This window comes from Artibeus jamaicensis, unplaced genomic scaffold (genome assembly GCF_021234435.1).
Source record: "Artibeus jamaicensis isolate MK-2021 breed Jamaican fruit bat unplaced genomic scaffold, CSHL_Jam_final scaffold_916, whole genome shotgun sequence".
NCBI lineage: Eukaryota > Metazoa > Chordata > Mammalia > Chiroptera > Phyllostomidae > Artibeus > Artibeus jamaicensis.
The window spans coordinates 45,164,581-45,182,603 of NW_026522059.1; the positions used below are offsets into that span (position 1 = coordinate 45,164,581).

Below are 18,023 nucleotides of genomic sequence, written 5' to 3' on the forward strand. Positions count from 1 at the left end.
ATGCTCACAGAACTGCTTGATTTTAGTCACAAATTAGAGGAACATATGAAGACTAAACTAATTGAAATGAAGGGAATTGCACAGGAAACCAATAGAGATGAAAAGGAAACTGGGACTCAAATCAAGGGAGTGAACTAGAAGGAAGAAAATAATGGCCAAACAGAAAAATATGAAGAAACAAGAATTCAAAAAAATGAGGAGAGACTTGGGAACCTCCAGGACATTTTAAAACGCTCCAACATCTGAATTATAGGGGTACCAGAAGGGGGAAAGGAACAGCCACTGGTGGAAAACTTATTTGAACAAATAATAAAGAAGAATTTCCCCAATCTGGAAAAGACAATAGACTTCCAGGAAATCCAGGAAGCTCAGAGAGTACTAAAGAAGTTGGACCCAAGAAGGAACACACCAAGGCACATCATCATTATATTATCCAAGATTAAAATGAAGGAGAGAATCCTAGAAGAAGCAAGACATAAGGGGACAGTCACCTACAAAGGAGTTCCCATCAGACTGTCAGCAGATTTCTCAAAAGAGACTTTACAGGCAAGAAGGGGCTGGAAAGAAGTATTCCAAGTTATGAAATCCAAAGACCTACATCCAAGATTGATCTATCTGGCAAAGTTTTCATTTAGAATGGAAGGGCAGATAAAGTGCTTCTCAGATAAGATCAAATTCAAGGAGTTCATCATCACCAAGCCCTTATTATATGAAATGTTAAAGGGACTTATCTAAGAAAAAAGATAAAAAAGATGAACAGTGAAAGGACAGCAAACTCACAGTTATTAACAACCACACCTAAAACAAAAGCAAACTAAGAGGACAGCTAGATCAGGAGCAGAACCATAGAAATGAAGATCTCATGGAGGGTTAGCAACAGGGGAGTGGAAGGAGGAGAAGGGGGGAGAAGGTACAGAAAATAAGTAGCATAGACAGTGGGTAGAAAATAGATGGGGAGGGCAAAAATAGTATGGGAAATATAGAATCTAAAGAACTTGAGGCACATTGTCATAAACTAAAGGGGGAGAATGGTGGGGGAGGGGGGGAGGGGAATGAAGGGGGGAAATAGAGCAACTGTAATGGCATAAGCAATAAAATATATTTTTAAAAAAAGACCTCACCAGCCCACTCCACTCTGCTGACCCACTAACTGGCCCTGAATTAGGAACCTGATGTGCAGTCTTGATCTACGGGGACTCTGGGACGCTCTTGGCCAAGCATCACAGTAATGGAGGCAATCTGCCTTCCACCGTGGAGAGTAGGTTTGGCTTGTAAATTCATAAAAACAACTGGTTTGGCTCAATTGTTTAACTACATTCACAGTTCATTTTATTTAAAGCAATCATATTACTGCGTGAGTTCTATGTAGATAGTGTTTACTGCATTTCTTAGTGGAAACCACCAAAATGGGCCATCACTTTATATAAACTAATCGCTTTACTCATTCAGTTTTGCTTTCTGTTTCTCTAGTTTGAGTTTTCTTGTGTATATGTCTCTTCATGAGTATCTGGTGTTGGACTTGGGGCAACACCAAGATATTCTCTGAGGTCCCCAATAAGTTCTCTCTCAACACATCAGTGAGCGTGTATACAAGTCTCTAAAGTTAAAAAAGGAAGTTGACAAGCCATGGAGGCATTAAAGAGTTTGGATGGACCAGTTTGTTACAGCAGGCCTTCTGGCAACTAAGATGCACTCCTCTCCTCGTCGGAGCACTTGATACCTTCCCTGCTGCGGTGCAACCCCCAGCTCAGGGCTCAGGGCTCCCTTGTTGAATGCAGTGTGGACACAGTGTCCCGCACACGTAATAAGTGCTCTGTGTGTGTGGGTGTGTGTATGCATGGGTGGAGAGAGGGAGAGAGAGGTGACGGGAGAAAATAAATCTTTACAATTTGAAAGAGCAGAATCATAAAATATCAAGCAAAGGACTTCAACTCAGCCAGCATTTATTTAATACCTGATACTCTGAGCACTATGATAAATACATGGAGATTTCATAAAATCCTTGTATGAAACTTTATGCATTTGACTTATTAGGGAACCTTTTAGGTATTTCCTGGCAGCCTATTAAGTTTTGACAATGATAGCAAACATCTGAACTCCTACTCACCAGATTAGAAGCAGAATATTAGGAATGTGTTAGTGCCATTTAGGGACATGGGACAGTAGCAAGAAGTGACATCTTTGGAAGGAAGACATAAACCATATGTAACAAAAATGATTATCAATATTCAAGTTGCTGCTTTTCCTCAGCCCACAAAGAAAACTGTGTGTATGTGTGTTTCTGGGCTTTTGCCGTGTAGAAGATAGACAGTCAGTGAAGGAGTAAGATGGAGGAGTAAGGAGAAGATAGGCAGTAAGTGAAGTGTGAATAGGTCTGGGTAAGGGAAATTGAGAGAAATACCAACCAGGCTCTATGTGAAAGAAGTTTATGGTGTTCTGAGAGGGGGCAAAAAAGACAAGACTTAAGGAAGTTTTCCTGGGGCTGTGAATGTATTTTGCCTTTACCATTTGGAAAATATTTTCATTTCAGTGTAATTAGAGATTCACAGGAAGTTCCAGGAATAGTACTTAGAGGTCCCTTATACCAACTCCTTTTCGTGTGTGTTTGATTTCTTTTTTTGGCTTGTTTATTTGTTTGAGAGATGGCTCTAAAGGTTTGTTTGGATAGTAGATTGGTGTTTTCCCCAACTGTGACAGGCCATGAAAAGGTTTACCTTTTAATATAGAAAGCAGATACAACAACTTAAAAAAGCACATCAGACTAAATGCGGTTAATATACACAGTCTCAGAAAACCTAAATAGATCAGGAGATCTATGTACTGCCATACAAGGACTGATATTAATGACAATGATCATGAATTACACACACAAAAAATTAGTGTTCTTTGTTTAAGGAGGCAACAAAAAGGCATGAAATAAACTGATGGGTTTTATAGCCAAAAATTGGAAACAAATCAAGTATAGTACAAATCAGAAAAAGTACTATAGTAAACTGTAGTATATTTAGTCAATGGAAGGATATACACACATTGAAAATGAAAGTATGTAAACATATTCATATATAATACATAGATATATGTTGTTACAGGAAATGTTCACACTGTGTATTCATTGTTTTATGTACCATAAAAAAGATCTTTAATGTCACCCCATCTATTTCTAGGTGTGTGTGTATGTGTGACTTACCATCTGTTTCTGTGTTGTCAAATCTAGTGGCCTTTCTTTGTCATCTTATTTGACTTCAGAGAAGCATATGATGCATTTAACCACTCAATTTTCTGTAAATGCATTCTCTACTTCTTTCTAAGATACCACATTTTCTTAGTTTTCCTTCTGATTCTTTCTTATCCATCCCCCCTTCTCCTGCTCTCAGTAAATGGAAAGCTCTGTGCCCTGGTGTTGGGCTCTCGTTTTTTTTCTCAGGATTTATTGTCTCCCTGGGTGATCTCATAAGGTCTTTGGGATTTAAATACCATCCAAATGCTTATGACTTGAGAATTTGATTTCCGATCCTGGCTTTTATCTCTAGCTTCAAACTCTTAAGCTCAACACTCAATCTGATACTGGTCCTTGGATATCTAATAGATCTCTCGAATAAAAGCCAGGATATTTGGATATTTAAAATATCCAAAATAGTATTTTTAACCTTTCTCCCTCTAATGCACTACTATGCATGAACTCATCTCTCTACTGCCTTTTGTCTTTCTATCCTAACCACGTTTCCCCTCACTCAGTCTGCTTCAGTTCAACCCTTTTTCTCATTCCTAGACATAACAACCAAGTTCATTCTCGATCAGGACCTTTGCATCCTGTGCTCCCTCTTCCTAAAGTTTTATTCTCTCTGATTTTTATTTGGCTAATTTCCTCTCGTCACCCAGATTTCAGCCGTCCTTTCAGTGGAGAGCTTTCTCTTGATTGCCTTGTCTGAAGTAGCTCTCATCCCCCAATAGCCCTGTACACCTGATTTTATTGTACCCATAACATCTATATTTCATTACCTGTCTCTTCTAAAACAGAGCCTCCGTTAGAGAATCTGTCCATCTTATGAACACTTATAACCAGAGCATCTTTGAAGAGTTCCTGCAGACACAGAATAGGTACAAACATGTGTGCAAGCACACGTGAATGTTTGCATAGAAATGAAGTTGGAAAGGGTATATACCAAATGGTTGACAACAGTTACCTTCGAGTGGGATGTTGTAGGGAAGGTAAATTATGAATTGACTTTCACTCTCTATCAAGATATGTTTTAAGTTATTTGAAATGAGATTATGTTACTTTGAGAAATGAGAAAAATCAATATACATATTTTCAATTGGAAAAATTGATTGACAAAGTTGATGCTTACATAAAGCAGTTTAATTGAGAGATGCATTTATATGAGATACTTTCTTCAGGGTGTTAAGTTAGTAACTTTTTATTGTATACAGTAAAATAGCTATGGTTTTGTATAAGCACCAAAACATGGAGCCCCAGAAACATTTCACCCAGTTTTTGTTCCTTTGAACTTGACCACTTCATAAATCATTCAAATTGATTTCTTCTTCAAAAGGTGACAGATCAGATCATTAGCTTCGTAAGAACTTATGCTTATTTTTCTTTCAATTATTATATTTTGCATTTCTGTTTAATGTGTTCATCCTGAACAGGTTTATTCCTTTTTGTGTTATAAACATACTAACTTTGTAACGTTGGCTGTCATTCCCAGGTCTGAATGTTATGTCAGCATGTGTTTGGAAGACCTTCAACTTATCGAGTATTGCAAGTCTCTGATTGTTTTGGAACGTCTTCTGATACCTGTGGACTTAGTTCAAGGCCAGCTTTTTTTTTTTTTTTTAATAGGATGAACAAATGGTTAATTGTTTGCTTTGGTCACTCAAATGCAAGACCTTACCATGTATAAAAAGTCTAGCTGCAGTTTCTGGTCAGCAACATCCTTACCTTTCTATTCATGTTCTCCTCCTCAGGTTTGGCAGTAGATTTGCTGAATGATGACCATATCTTTGATCTGGGGAATTGTAATAGCGATGTGCTGCTGTTTGTGGCTCATTCTTGGAATGAGGAGAAGGTAAAAAAAATTATCTTTAAATTGAATCTAAGTTCATTCAGTTAATGTTTTTTTTTTACATTCATTCTTATAAAATAAATTTGGCTTTCTGTACTCACACTAACATTTTTCTTAATTTTTTTCTCAAATTAAAAAATTTTTAAAAATGTAAAGTGGTATCTTTTAAGTTATATTTAACAAAAGATATAATGGCAGTTTTCTTTTTAGCATTGGCATACCAGTGGTAATGCAAAAATGTACAAACTTGTTAAACATAACTGATGGAAATTTGTGAGGTCTCTGTGTATGTTTGTGTGGCCATATAAAGAGGAAGTCTGGATTAGTAAAGATACAAGTGATAAGTGGGATCTGCAATGAAATGAATTTCTTTCCATCATGTGGATCAAGTAGATGTTCTGACTAAATAATTTTTCTCCTTCAGCCAGTTCTTGTGCATGGTAGAGACTCAGCCTAAGTGTAGACCAGAGCAGAGAGCCTGCACTGATCAATCTATTGTTTTTTTTAATTAAAGACATTTGACCATGATGAATTGGGAAACTGCTACATGTGTGTGACATCACTTTTATTTGTATTTGTCATTTATTTATAGCTGGTTAAAGAAAGCAAGAAATACAAATAGAGTCAGATATATAGACATAGTTTAACTTTTGATTGGCTCAAAGAATATTCATGGGAAAGGGGCGGGTAATATGTAAATATTCTCTGTGGCGTCAATCTCCAAAGGATAGAATTACCCACAACATATCTTCAATTATGTAAATTGTTATGTGTTGTATACCTTTTACAAGTATGTTCTGTCCCTTAAAAAGTTTTAATTCAGACCTGATGGTCCCTAATTTTAATTAAACTACTTATCTTTGAAATAGGAAAATAAAAAATAATTATTGTATGCTATGTTATTCTATCAAGAAGGATAGTAGTTTATGTTGGGAAATAAATGTTTATATTTTTTAAAAAACATTTAAAATTGCATGAAGGAGTATTGAATTACAGTAGATGATTCTGTCAATACTTAATTTTATTTTATATGCTAATTTCTCAAATGAGATTCTCCTTAACTATCATCGCAGAATCATATCTTTAAACTATGAAGATTGTGAAAACTTCAATTCTCTAGTCCCCCGTTATTCAGTATTCTATATCTTTAAGGAAAACAATAAATTACTTAGGCAAATTATGCTTAGGAAAATATTAATGCTAGAATGTATTTTGATCTCTGTATTGAGAGCAAACATCTTGTTGGTCTTGTTCATACTTGCATCCTCATTATTGGGAAAAGTGACTGACATACGGCAGACGTTCAGTAAGTACCACAGAGAGTAACCATGGAAGGATGGGTGGGTATCGTAACCATTTTCACCAACATCTTACTAGGTTAATATAGCCCATTATTTTAGTAAAAGATCAGGGCCCCATCAAAACTAAAAAGTATCTATAATCTATAGAGTTTTGAAGTCTGAAGTCAATGGTAACAGTTTAAAAACCTGGTATGAATATATAGCTGTATAATTTTTCATATTTACCATATGTTTGTGTCTTAAGAAAAATGGGTGAACCGCCTCTGGAGAATGGGCTGATCCCGTACCTAGGATGTGCTCTGCAGTTTGGCGCCAATCCTCTCGAGTTCCTCAGAGCCAATCAAAGGAAATATGGTCCTGTTTTCACCTGCAAACTAATGGGAAACTATGTCCACTTCATCACAAATCCCTTGTCATACCATAAAGTGTTGTGCCATGGAAAATACTTTGATTGGAAAAAATTTCATTTCACTACTTCTGCAAAGGTAACTGCTTTTGCATTTATGCAGCATTCTGTTTATTTTCTGCTATTTAAATATGCCAGTCTACCTAGTTATTCTGAGATACTTTGAGATATTTGAGATACTTTGACTTAGAGATGTGAAAGAGAGTTACCCTGGCATGAACATTCTTGGGGATATAATCAAATTAGACATAACTTTTTGGTACTAATCATTAAAAAAGTCAGAGTAAATATAGGTTTGTTATTTCTTAAGCAGCTGATGAAGGTGAAATCAAAATGAAGTATTTTACTGAGTCAGATGACACTGTATGAGTGAGATAGGTGCAAATTCACTCATTCAGCCACGTATGTCTACACAACACCCAGAGTGCATATGGTGAGAACTTAATATGGAACAATCGTTTTTCCACACCATGCCACAACTTTGTTTAATTTTACTAAGGAATTGACTAGATATTTTGGCATCACTGATATGTAATCTAAGAGTCTCTTTTATAGAGAAAATTGTTACTGTATTTTGCTGTGTATAATGCACACATTTTTTCAGGGAAAAATAAGGATGCACATCATACACAGGTAGTACTAACTCCATATCTATATCAATGTTTTTAATCGCAGAATCATATCTTTAACATTGGCATACCAGTGGTAATGCAAAAATGTACAAACCAGTGGTAATGCAAAAAATGTACAAAAATGTCTTTTATTTATGCTTATTGTTAACTCTAGAAAGTAATAATGGTATCCATGTGTTCAAAAATAAATGCTACAATTCCTTTATAATACAAAAAAAGTCTCTAAGTATAAATAAATAATTAATTGAATTAAAAAGTGAAAATGAAAAATTTTTTCCTGAAAGTTTGGGCCAAAAACTTGGGTGCACATTATACATGGCAAAATATGGTAACCAACATTAACAGTGTCTCTGCAAGGAGATATTAGACATGGTGTCTGCCTCTAAGTAAATTAAAATCTGGGTAAAATACATCTACAAAGAATATAAAAGAGAACTAATGACTAAAAACCATTTTTGATTAGTGCCAAATTAACATGGAAATAAATGCCTTAGCATAATAAAAATAAACAGACAAATAGAGTACGTGAGGGAAGTCTCACTGAGGAGCTGGAGTTTAAACATGGCCATAAAGAAAGGGTATAATTTGGTCGTTTATTAGAAAATGCTACAAAACTGAATGTGGAAAGGGCAATTTCTATCCCTCTTTTTAAACAAGTAGACTTTTTTTAAATGAAACTTTTCCACTTATCGAAGTATCTAATTTGTTTTTCAGCCATTTATTAGCACTGGGTCAAGTTTAATTTCTTTTTTTCACATGTTTTGTTTACTGTCAGGTATTTGGGCACAGAAGCATTGACCCAAGCGATGGAAATACCACTGAGAACATAAGCAAAGCTTTCGTCAAAAACCTGCAGGGCGATGCCTTGAGTTCCCTCACAGAAGCCATGATGAAAAACCTCCAACAAGTCCTGAGACCTCTAGTCACTTCTGAATCAGAGAGGCCTGCCTGGGTGACAGAAGGGATGTATGCCTTCTGCTACCGAGTGATGTTTGAAGCTGGGTATTTAACCCTCTTTGGCAGAGATCTTACAGAACAAGACGCACTCATTCTAAATAAACTTGACAACTTCAAGCAATTTGACAAAATCTTTCCGGCCCTGGTAGCAGGGCTCCCCATTCATGTGTTCAAGACCGCACACCGAGCCCGGGAAAAACTGGCAGAGGGCTTGAGCGACGAGAACCTGGGAAAGAGAGACCACAGGTCAGACCTGGTCAGGTTCCTGAATGACATGCTCTTCACCTTAGATGACATGGACAAGGCCAAGACGCAACTCGCAGTTTTGTGGGCATCGCAAGCAAACACCATTCCGGCCACTTTCTGGAGCTTATTTCAAATGATAAGGTAACAGCAACTTATTCAGTTCTTTCTTTCTTTCAGAAGAAGGCAGAAATTCAACTCTTAAAAACAGTCATAAGCAGCCGTGACTGGTAAACGTGTCTTACAGAAGCAGAACTTCCCAGGGAAAGGAACACGCTGGTGCAGGGTCCATTCAGGCCCCCTGGGCTCAGCGCCTTTGCTCTAACCCCAGGCTGTTCATCAGGACACCAATTAAGTCCATGAATTCGGTCTTTGTAACCATTAAAATATATCCAAGTGATTAATGACTATGGAGAACGAAGGGGCAGGGTCTATGCCTTATTCACTTGTGCATTAACAGTATGTGTTTTCACTCAATTAGTTGTTTGTCTTACTGTTATTTTTTTAAATGTTTTTTATTGATCTGTAGAGAGAGAGAGAGAGGAAGGAAAGAGAAGGAAAAATGCCAGTTTGTTCTTTCACTTATTTATGCATTCACTGGTTGCTTCTTGTATGTGTCCTGATCAGGGATCAAACCCACAACTGCGGCGTTTGGGGACATAACTTTAACCAACTGAGCCACCTGGCCAGGGCCTCTGTCTTATTGTCTATTGGACCAAATATCATAGCTATGGATCCATTATTCTTGATTGGATTCAGCTAGATTTTGCCTTTTACAACTGTATGTCACTAAAAACAAACAAACAAAAAAACTGTATGTAACATGTTACTTTACATAAACATGATTTATTTCCAAAGTGTTAGTGTTTTGGAAATTTGACATTCAAATAGTTTATTGAATTATTACAGTTAAATTGGATATTTTGTATCACATAGACACAAAATCACTATTTCCTGGGATTGAAAACAGCAAATTTCCTTTGATAGCTGATAGTTTTGCGCCTGTAATATAAAAAACTATTGTCAAAACAATTTCAGATTTTAAAAAAACATCATCAATGTGTCTCAAATGCTCAATGTCTTTCAGAGTTTTTACTTGAGAGAGCTCTGTCCAGAACAAAATCACATATTTACAGTAAGGTTGCAGCATCAATTTAATGTCATGTAGCCATTTTACAGTAATCACATAAGTACTTATCAGATATCAAACATTTCTGAGAATCAGTGACCTATAATCACATGATATAGATTTCTCACAGTGGCATTGAGGCTCCAGTAAACTTCAATGCATTAAAGTTTACTTTGACTTGTGAAAGGAAGTAGCATCATTTCGCAAGTCAAGTGCTAGAACAATTTTAAATGGAAAAGCTGTCATTCTACCTGAAATCGTGGTATGGATTTTAGGAGTAAATTTAAATTTCCATTTGTAACTTAGACAGTACCATACAATTGTTACTTTAGATGCAATTTTTCTTGTCGGTTACTATGTAAATTACTAATTTGACCTTTTAATCGTTACTAGAATCATTTATAAAACTTTGGCCAGTTTTACTTCTACATAGCAAGACCCTTTTAAGGTAGCTATTCTTGCTGATACACAAGGACTTACACACAATTACAAAATAAAATTTAAAAAGGAAAGGAAATATACCCTTTCCACCTTTTCTCTGGTGTTTTGACCACCTATTTACAAAATAGAGGGAAAGCCTATGTATTTGCAAATTTTTTGGTACAGAAAAAATGTATTTGCTGTACATCTTTTCTTTTCTCTTAACTTTTAATAGGAGCCCTGAAGCAATGAAAGCAGCTACTGAAGAAGTGAATAAAACACTAGAAGATGTTGGTCAAAAAATCAGCTTTGACGACATACCTATTTGTTTGAATCAAGCGCAACTGAATGACATGCCAGTACTAGGTATGCATAACTGACTGCATTCATTTCATTTACTGCTTCCTGCTAACAGTAATTGTCAGTATATATTGTGCACTTGCTTGTTTTAGGCATAACGCTAAGTATTTCCTATGTGTTATCTCTTTTGATCTTCACAGCGACCTATGATTAGGGACTGTTTCCATTTCTTTATAACGAGTCAGGAAACCCACACTTGGAAGCTCAATTGCTGACCCGCACGGATGGAGAACCAACTAAACATAAACGTGGCCTCCAGACCCCACGTCTCAGCCACTTCTCTGCACTTCCTACTCTGTCTCTCTTGTTATGACTCTTACACGAATTCTACAATTAACTGGGAGCGTATTATTCATTTTCATGAAACAAGGGGGAAAAAAGTACCATCGAGAAACCACAATTAACCCTGGCTGGTGAGTGGCTCAGTGAATTGAGCGCTGGCCTGTGAACCAAGAGGTCGCTGGTTCAATTCCTGGTCAGGACACGTGCCTGGGTTGCCAGCCTGGTCCCCAGCTGTGGGTGTGAGAGGCAACTAACTGGTTGATGTTTCTCTTACACAGAGATGCTTCTCTCTCTTTCTTTTTCATTCCCTTCCCCTCTGTCTAAAATCAAATAAATAAAAATTTAAAAATAATACTTCGCGTTTTAAAAAATCACAGTTAGATGCATGAATTGGGTAATGAAATTGAAGCTTTTTCTTATTTTTGTTTTTTTAATATTTTACACAAACACACAAAATGTATGTTTTTATTGTAAGAGTTTTTTTTCTTTTTGTAATTTTTAAAAAGATTTCAATTTTTGGAGAGGGGAAGAGAGAGAGAAAGAGAAGAGAAACATCAGTGTGTGGTTGCCTCTGGAGCGCCCGCTATTGAGGGCCTGGCCTGCAACCCAGGCATGTGCCCTGTCTGGGAATCGAACCAGCGACCTTTTGGCATGGCACTCAGTCCACTGAGCCACACCAGCCGGGGCTGTCTTTGTTATTTCTGACTGTAGGAGAGAAACTAATGTATGCTTTTACGGACAGTGTGTGTTAGTAGGAGGGACCAGGAGTCCAGAAGCATAGGTTCCAGGTTGTGCTCTGTCCCGGGAGACCTTAGACATGTCACCACTTCCGGGGGCCTTACTTTTCTCCTTCGTAAAATAAAGTGCTAACACTTTACACACAATCACGTGAGGAGCACCCCAAACATGACAATTTAAAAGGATAGAGGCTGGAAGGACAGGCTAGACCTTCTCACTAGGTTGTCATGTTTCAGCTACTCACAGGGTGATTCTTTTTGTCCCTTTACATCTTTTTTAAAAAATATTTTTTGATTATGCCAGTACAGTTGTCCCATTTCCCCCCCTTCATTCCCCTCCACCCTGCATACCCCTCCCCCTTTAGTTCATGTCCATGTGTCTCAAGTTCTTTAGATTCTATATTTCCCATGCTATTCTTGCCCTCCCTCTATCTATTTTCTATCCACTGTCTATGCTACTTATTTCTGTACCTTCTCCCCCTTCTCCTCCTCGCACTCCCCTGTTGCTAACCCTCCATGTGATCTCCATTTCTATGGTTCAGCTCCTGCTCTAGCTGTCCACTTAGTTTGCTTTTGTTTTAGGTGTGGTTGTTTATAACTGTGAGTTTGCTGTCCTTTCACTGTTCATATTGTCCCTTTACGTCTTTACCAGGCAGTGGGGCCTTGCCGTGAGGCACCAGGCAGTATAATGAAAAAAAAAAAACCGGTCTTGTCGGCACTGAACTGAAGTTGCGTTAACCATCCGGCCAAATAGTTCTATACTCAAATATTATCAGTACATTGCGTATCAAAAGTGATAAACTTTGAATAATTCACATAAAACTGATTTACTGTTTTTGCCAATTGTATTAGATGTCTAGTGATGTGTGTAAATAAGAAGATTATTTTCCCATAAATTTATGAAAGTCTAGCTCCTATTGATGACCGAGAAGATTATAACTTTATCAAAAGATTATTATTAACTCAGATTATCAGATTAAAAAATACATTCAGACACAGCTGAGTTGTTGGTCACAGCATAGTAGTAACAGAAAAAAGCTGGGAACTTTATGTTCAGCCAGCTTCCCACAACCTGCTCAGCTCTGTGTTCTGGGCTGCTAGAAGTGTTTCAGATTCTATATTATGTGGCCTTTAAATACTTAATTTGTTCTTCCTCTTGCCCTCCGGCCCTTCCTCCGTCCCCTCCTCTCCTGCCCTTCCTCCCCTCCTCTCCTCCTTTACAAATATTTAGATAGTATCATCAAGGAATCTCTGAGGCTCTCCAGCGCCTCCCTGAACATCCGGACCGCTAAACAGGATTTCACTTTGCACCTCGAGGACGGTTCCTATAATATCCGCAAAGACGACATCATAGCTCTGTATCCTCAGCTAATGCATTTAGATCCAGAAATCTACCCGGACCCTTTGGTAAGTGCCCGTTCATCAAAGTCAGTATCCAGGTGATATCTAGCCAGACTGAAATAAAGAGGAAATTTACCATGACAGGATTGATTTGATTATTGAAGTCATAGGAATCGTCTCATTTATTATGTCAAGTATTCATATATTTTGGACAATCTGGACGATGGTCTGAACTTTTCATTATTTTCTCTGATATTTGCCATCACATAATCTCTGTTAGATTATATTTGCAGTCATGATAATCAAGCTTCTGCCTTTCCTATTCCTTGAAAAGTGCCTGCTCCAAAACCCAGGAAATTAGAGGCTTCTAGTGTGTTATCTGAACCTTTTTTTCTAGTTCTGCGGAACTGAGAAACTCGTCACCCGGGCAGAGTAGGAGGCAGCTCAAAACTCCCTTGTTCCTATCAGTTCTTGTTAAGCTCCTGTTCCTCATTGCTTTTTTTTTTAATTTTAATTTTTTAAAAGATTTTATTTATTTATCTTGAGAGGGGAAGGAAAGAAGGAGATAAACATCAATGTATGGTTGCCTCTAGTGCATTCCCTGCAGGGAACTGACCTGCAGGGAACCGGCCTGCAACCCAGGCATGTGCCCTGACTGGGAATCGAACCTCGTTTTTCTGGTTCACAGGCCCGTGCTCAATCCACTGAGCTACACCAGCCAGGGCTCCTCATTGCTTTTTGATTCATGGTGGGGTATTTGTTCAACTACCAATAAATTAGATTTTAAAAAAAAGAAAATTATTCTTTGGAGCTTCCAGGTCAAAGAACAGATACATTGATTTAAAACTAACTTCCAGGTTTGTTTTCTTTGTATTTTCATTGCAGACATTTAAATACGATCGCTATCTTGATGAAAACGGGAGGACAAAGACCACCTTCTATAGCAATGGACTTAGGTTGAAATATTACTACATGCCTTTTGGGTCAGGAGTGACAATATGTCCTGGAAGATTATTCGCTGTCCAGGAAATCAAGCAATTTTTGATTCTGATGCTTTCCCTCTTTGAACTAGAGCTTGTGGAGAGTCACGTTCAATGCCCCCCTTTGGATCAGTCCCGAGCCGGCTTGGGCATTTTACCTCCGTCAAACGATGTCGAGTTTAAATATAAATTCAAACGTTCATGAATACATGGTTGGGAAAAGAGGAACTTAGCTGACGTGACAAATTGTGGAATGTCTCCACTTCTTGGTCCCTTTGGCAGACGCGTGTATTGGTAGTGGAGCTGATTCCGCAGGCTCGGTTCTGTTTGCAGATAGGCGCTTGCGAATCTGAACACTTTGGTGATGGTTTCCAGAAGCTCTCTCGGACTGTGTTCATGAAGATAACTAGTTTCTAGAAGCATTGTAATGTGTTTTCCTTTGAATAAGTCAACGAATGTTCATAGAGCTCGGGACTAAATTTCATTATTTTCAGAGGGAAAAGTCTTTTATTTTCCAGAATGAAGATACTCCAATTGGAAGAATATTTTTTCCTAAGGAAACTGCTTTATTTTTATAAAAACCACTCAGCAATTGTGGAAGAGTTACAAATTCACGTTTTAGTGAAACCGCATGGATTTTTGTCTAGATGTAGAACTCTTCAGGTGTACATGTATATTATTAAGGATATTTTAAAAGATTAAATTATGCTTTTTAATGAAAAGAAAACATTGTTCAGTTTTCCTAAGATCCAGTTTTTAGGGATGTAAAAATGATGATCTGTTATTCTGAAAATATTAAAATGGTTTTAACACTTTCCCTTTATGCTTTCATTTGTCCAAGGTCACACTATGAGTCTGGGACTAACCAGGACCACAACTTATGGGCCCCACCTCTCTGAGTCACTAACATGCACACACACTCCCCTTCCTAGGGAAGGGATGAAGGCGAGGGAGGGGGAGACAAGGGCGGAGCCAGGGGTGCACTGAGCAGGCCGGCCAACCTGGACAGGATGAGGGCCCTCCCCACTCACAGCCAGCCCTACCCCGCCCACCACGGGAAGCTGAAGAAGCTTGGAGCACAGGAGGAGAACCTAAACAGGGTGACATAGGCTGTGGAGTCACTGAAGGCCACCCTGGAGAAGGGGGCAAGGCTGCCAGGGACATTCCTTCCCCTCCTCAGTGTTGGGGGGTTCAAAGACGAATCTCCAAGACACTTTCTCTGCCCCATCCCCAGCTCTGCACACGTTTGCCCCCCACTCCTTCCCTCTCACAGCCCTTCAATGTCCCTTACCTGCCTGTGGGTCACCCTACTGGGCCTCCTGTTCTCATCCACACCTGCCTCTCCTCCAGTTCCCCTCATCATGGCATGTTCCTCTTTCCTAATAGCACGTTTCTTCTCCTAAGGACTGTTCCATCCAGTTTCTCACCTGTGTCCTGGGAGGTAGGCTAAATTGCTATTGCAACCCCCACTTCAGAGTGCTTAGAAAATTTCCTCAGAAAAGGCCAGTGCTCACCAGCTCCTTGGTGGTGAATCCGTGAGCAGGAGTTCAGAGCGCATGTAAAACGAGGGGGAGGACCAGACAGCTCAGGTCCATCCCCAGACTCGCCTTTGGAACCAAGCAGAATATCTAGGAGGAGGGGTCCTTCCATTCCTGATTAGGCTCTGCCCCCGGCTCCCTCCTTGGCCTCTGCTGACCCCTTCTTATGACGGCTTCTCCCATCACTTCTCCCCTCTATGTGTATATTTGGTGTGGGCAGCCAGCCAGGGAAAGCAAGGAGAGTTGAGGAGTCGGTGACGGTGGGCCCCACTTCTGGCATCCTATCATTCCAGAACAGGAAGCTGAGAATGCTTCCCTCTGAAGGTGAGACAAACCCAAGGACTCATCTCCCCACGCCCTAGTGTGGTGGGGGCTGGGAAGGGATGGATGGAGTCAGGAGACAAGATGGACGCAAAGACCCCCTTCTTCAGCAAGAGATAGGTCAAGTGAGGAACTCAAGCCCAGAGAACCCTCTCCAAACCTAGGGGTGATGGTGGATGGGATGCAAAGGGGCCCCTCAGACCTTGACAGAACTGTGGTGATGGCTGGGATCTCGGGTTTCTCTAGAACTGTAAGTGCACCCTCTCTCTCCCTGCAGCCTTTACCCGGCTATTCTAGGCAGGTGAGGGTGCAGGGGCAGGAGGACATGTCTTCCCCCTGGGTTGTCAGTCCTGTGCTTCTGTCGCTCCATCTCTGCCCATGGCAGTCACCATGGCAATGGGGAGTGTCCCTTGCCCCTCTGCGGGATTCTCAATGCCCAGGGGAAAACGTTAAGAAGCTGAGTTCCTGGGACTCCTCACACCACACCTTGCCCTGACTGTTTTTCCCTGGGGAGGGTGATTGAGGGAGGGCACAGGGTGCAAAGCCCCAGAAGGAGGAGGCCTCTGTCTGGGGATGGGGGACTGGCTGGGTGAAATCACGGGAAGGTGGGCAGAGCTGGTATCCAAAGCTGATGAAGACCGGGCCACTGCTGGCTGCAGGGAAGGGGTGCTGCTGGCGCGAAGGACTTCACCTGCAACAGCAGACTGCGGCTGAGGACAGAACTGGCCCTGGTCTTAAATGTTCAAATATTCAGAATGTTAAAAATATTCTCCTATGCTAAACTACAACAATTTTGTTCATTATTCATTTCGTAGAAAATCAAAATACATTCACTCAGAAATTCCCATTGTATCTCATAAAATTCATTACCTTGCCTTTTCCTATTGTCAGGGAATTACCACTTACATGGGTTCTCACATCAAGAAAATTAAACTCATTTAGATGTAGTTTAAGATGAATGAAGTTCTATTTATAGCAAATGATTTGAAACTAAGTTTCTGGTGTAGCTTCCTAATCTATTTCATAACGTGCCGGAGGCACGCACGCATCTTTGCGTTTCTTTATTCCTGCAGAGCACGGGGTGGCCTTTGATGGAGCTGGAGGCCAAAGGTGCCCCTCCACCTGTTTTTGGAAAGCCAAGATTGGTTTTTACATTTTTATGTTTACTTTAAAAAATTATATTTATTGATTTTAGAGAGGAAGGAGCAGGGAGAGAGAGAGGAACATCAATTTGTTGTCCCACTTATCTATGCATTTATTGGTTGATTCTTGTATGTGCCCTGACGGGGGATTGGACTCACAACCTTGGTCTACCTTGACAACACTCTCACCAAATGAGCTACTTGGCCAGGGCCTGCTTTTTACATTTTTAGATGGTTGAAGGAAAAAAAAATCTAAAGAAGATGTCTTGACATATGGAAATTCTATGAATTCAGATTTCCACGACTAGAAGTAAAGTTCCGTGGGGACACAAGCACACCCTCTTACTTGTCCTCTCGGCTAGGGCTGTTTTTACAGTGCAACTGCAGTGGAGGCCACGGTGCTGCAAGAGCCTCAACTATTCACTACATGTTCCTTTACAGGAAAGTTTGCCCACCCCTGTTGTACAGTAATCTCAAAACCTATTCTGTGCTATACTTTTACCAACTTAAAAAAAAAAGCACCAGTGCATGAGATCTTTTTTCACCTTTAAAAAAGCATGTGAGAGGAGTACATTTAAAACATACAACACATATGATTTTCTTGTAAACAATCTTAGCTTAGAACTTTATTGAAGGCTAAATCATTTTAGTTAGGTGAGATCGTTATTGAAATAAGGGCCTACAATGAAGGAAAAATTATAATAACCTGCTGTAAGATCAAATAGGCCTCAACTATATATATGGCTAAATGTATTCAGAGTTACTGTGAACCAGGTGCAGACTTAAACATTTCCCAAGCATCATCTCATTTGACCCTCATAAAGGTCTTCCGAGGTGCCTGTCACGATCGTCCCTATATTACAGAGGGAAGAGTGGGAACACCAGTGAGGTTAAGTCAGTCTCTGACCTGGGGTTACACTGTTGGCAAGTGGCAGAGCTGGTAGTGTTGGAACCAGGTTGTTCTGACTCCAGAGCCAGCATTCTTCATTCTGTAGCGAGTCCAAGTGACAGACTGTCTTGACTCAGGTCATGGAAGGTTGTCTATGGTAAACAAAATCCATGGTGTCATTTCTGTCCCATAGTTTCTACTGTTCAGGAGTCTCATCCAGCCAGAGGACGAGGACACCACAGCTGCCATGCTCAGCTTGTCCAAGGCTACCAGGACGCT

General features: G+C 39.6%; 1 protein-coding gene across 1 annotated transcript; it reads left to right on the forward strand.

Annotated features, from left to right (window-relative positions):
• Window positions 1-4,906: 4,906 nt before the first annotated feature.
• On the forward strand, window positions 4,907-14,608 carry LOC119065523 (cytochrome P450 7A1). The gene is made up of 6 exons (XM_053660808.1): window positions 4,907-5,069; window positions 6,612-6,852; window positions 8,181-8,749; window positions 10,390-10,520; window positions 12,765-12,940; window positions 13,760-14,608. Exons 1-6 carry the CDS (start codon window positions 4,990-4,992, stop codon window positions 14,057-14,059), a joined length of 1,497 nt encoding a protein of 498 aa, XP_053516783.1. The 5' UTR covers window positions 4,907-4,989; the 3' UTR covers window positions 14,060-14,608.
• Window positions 14,609-18,023: the final 3,415 nt, after the last annotated feature.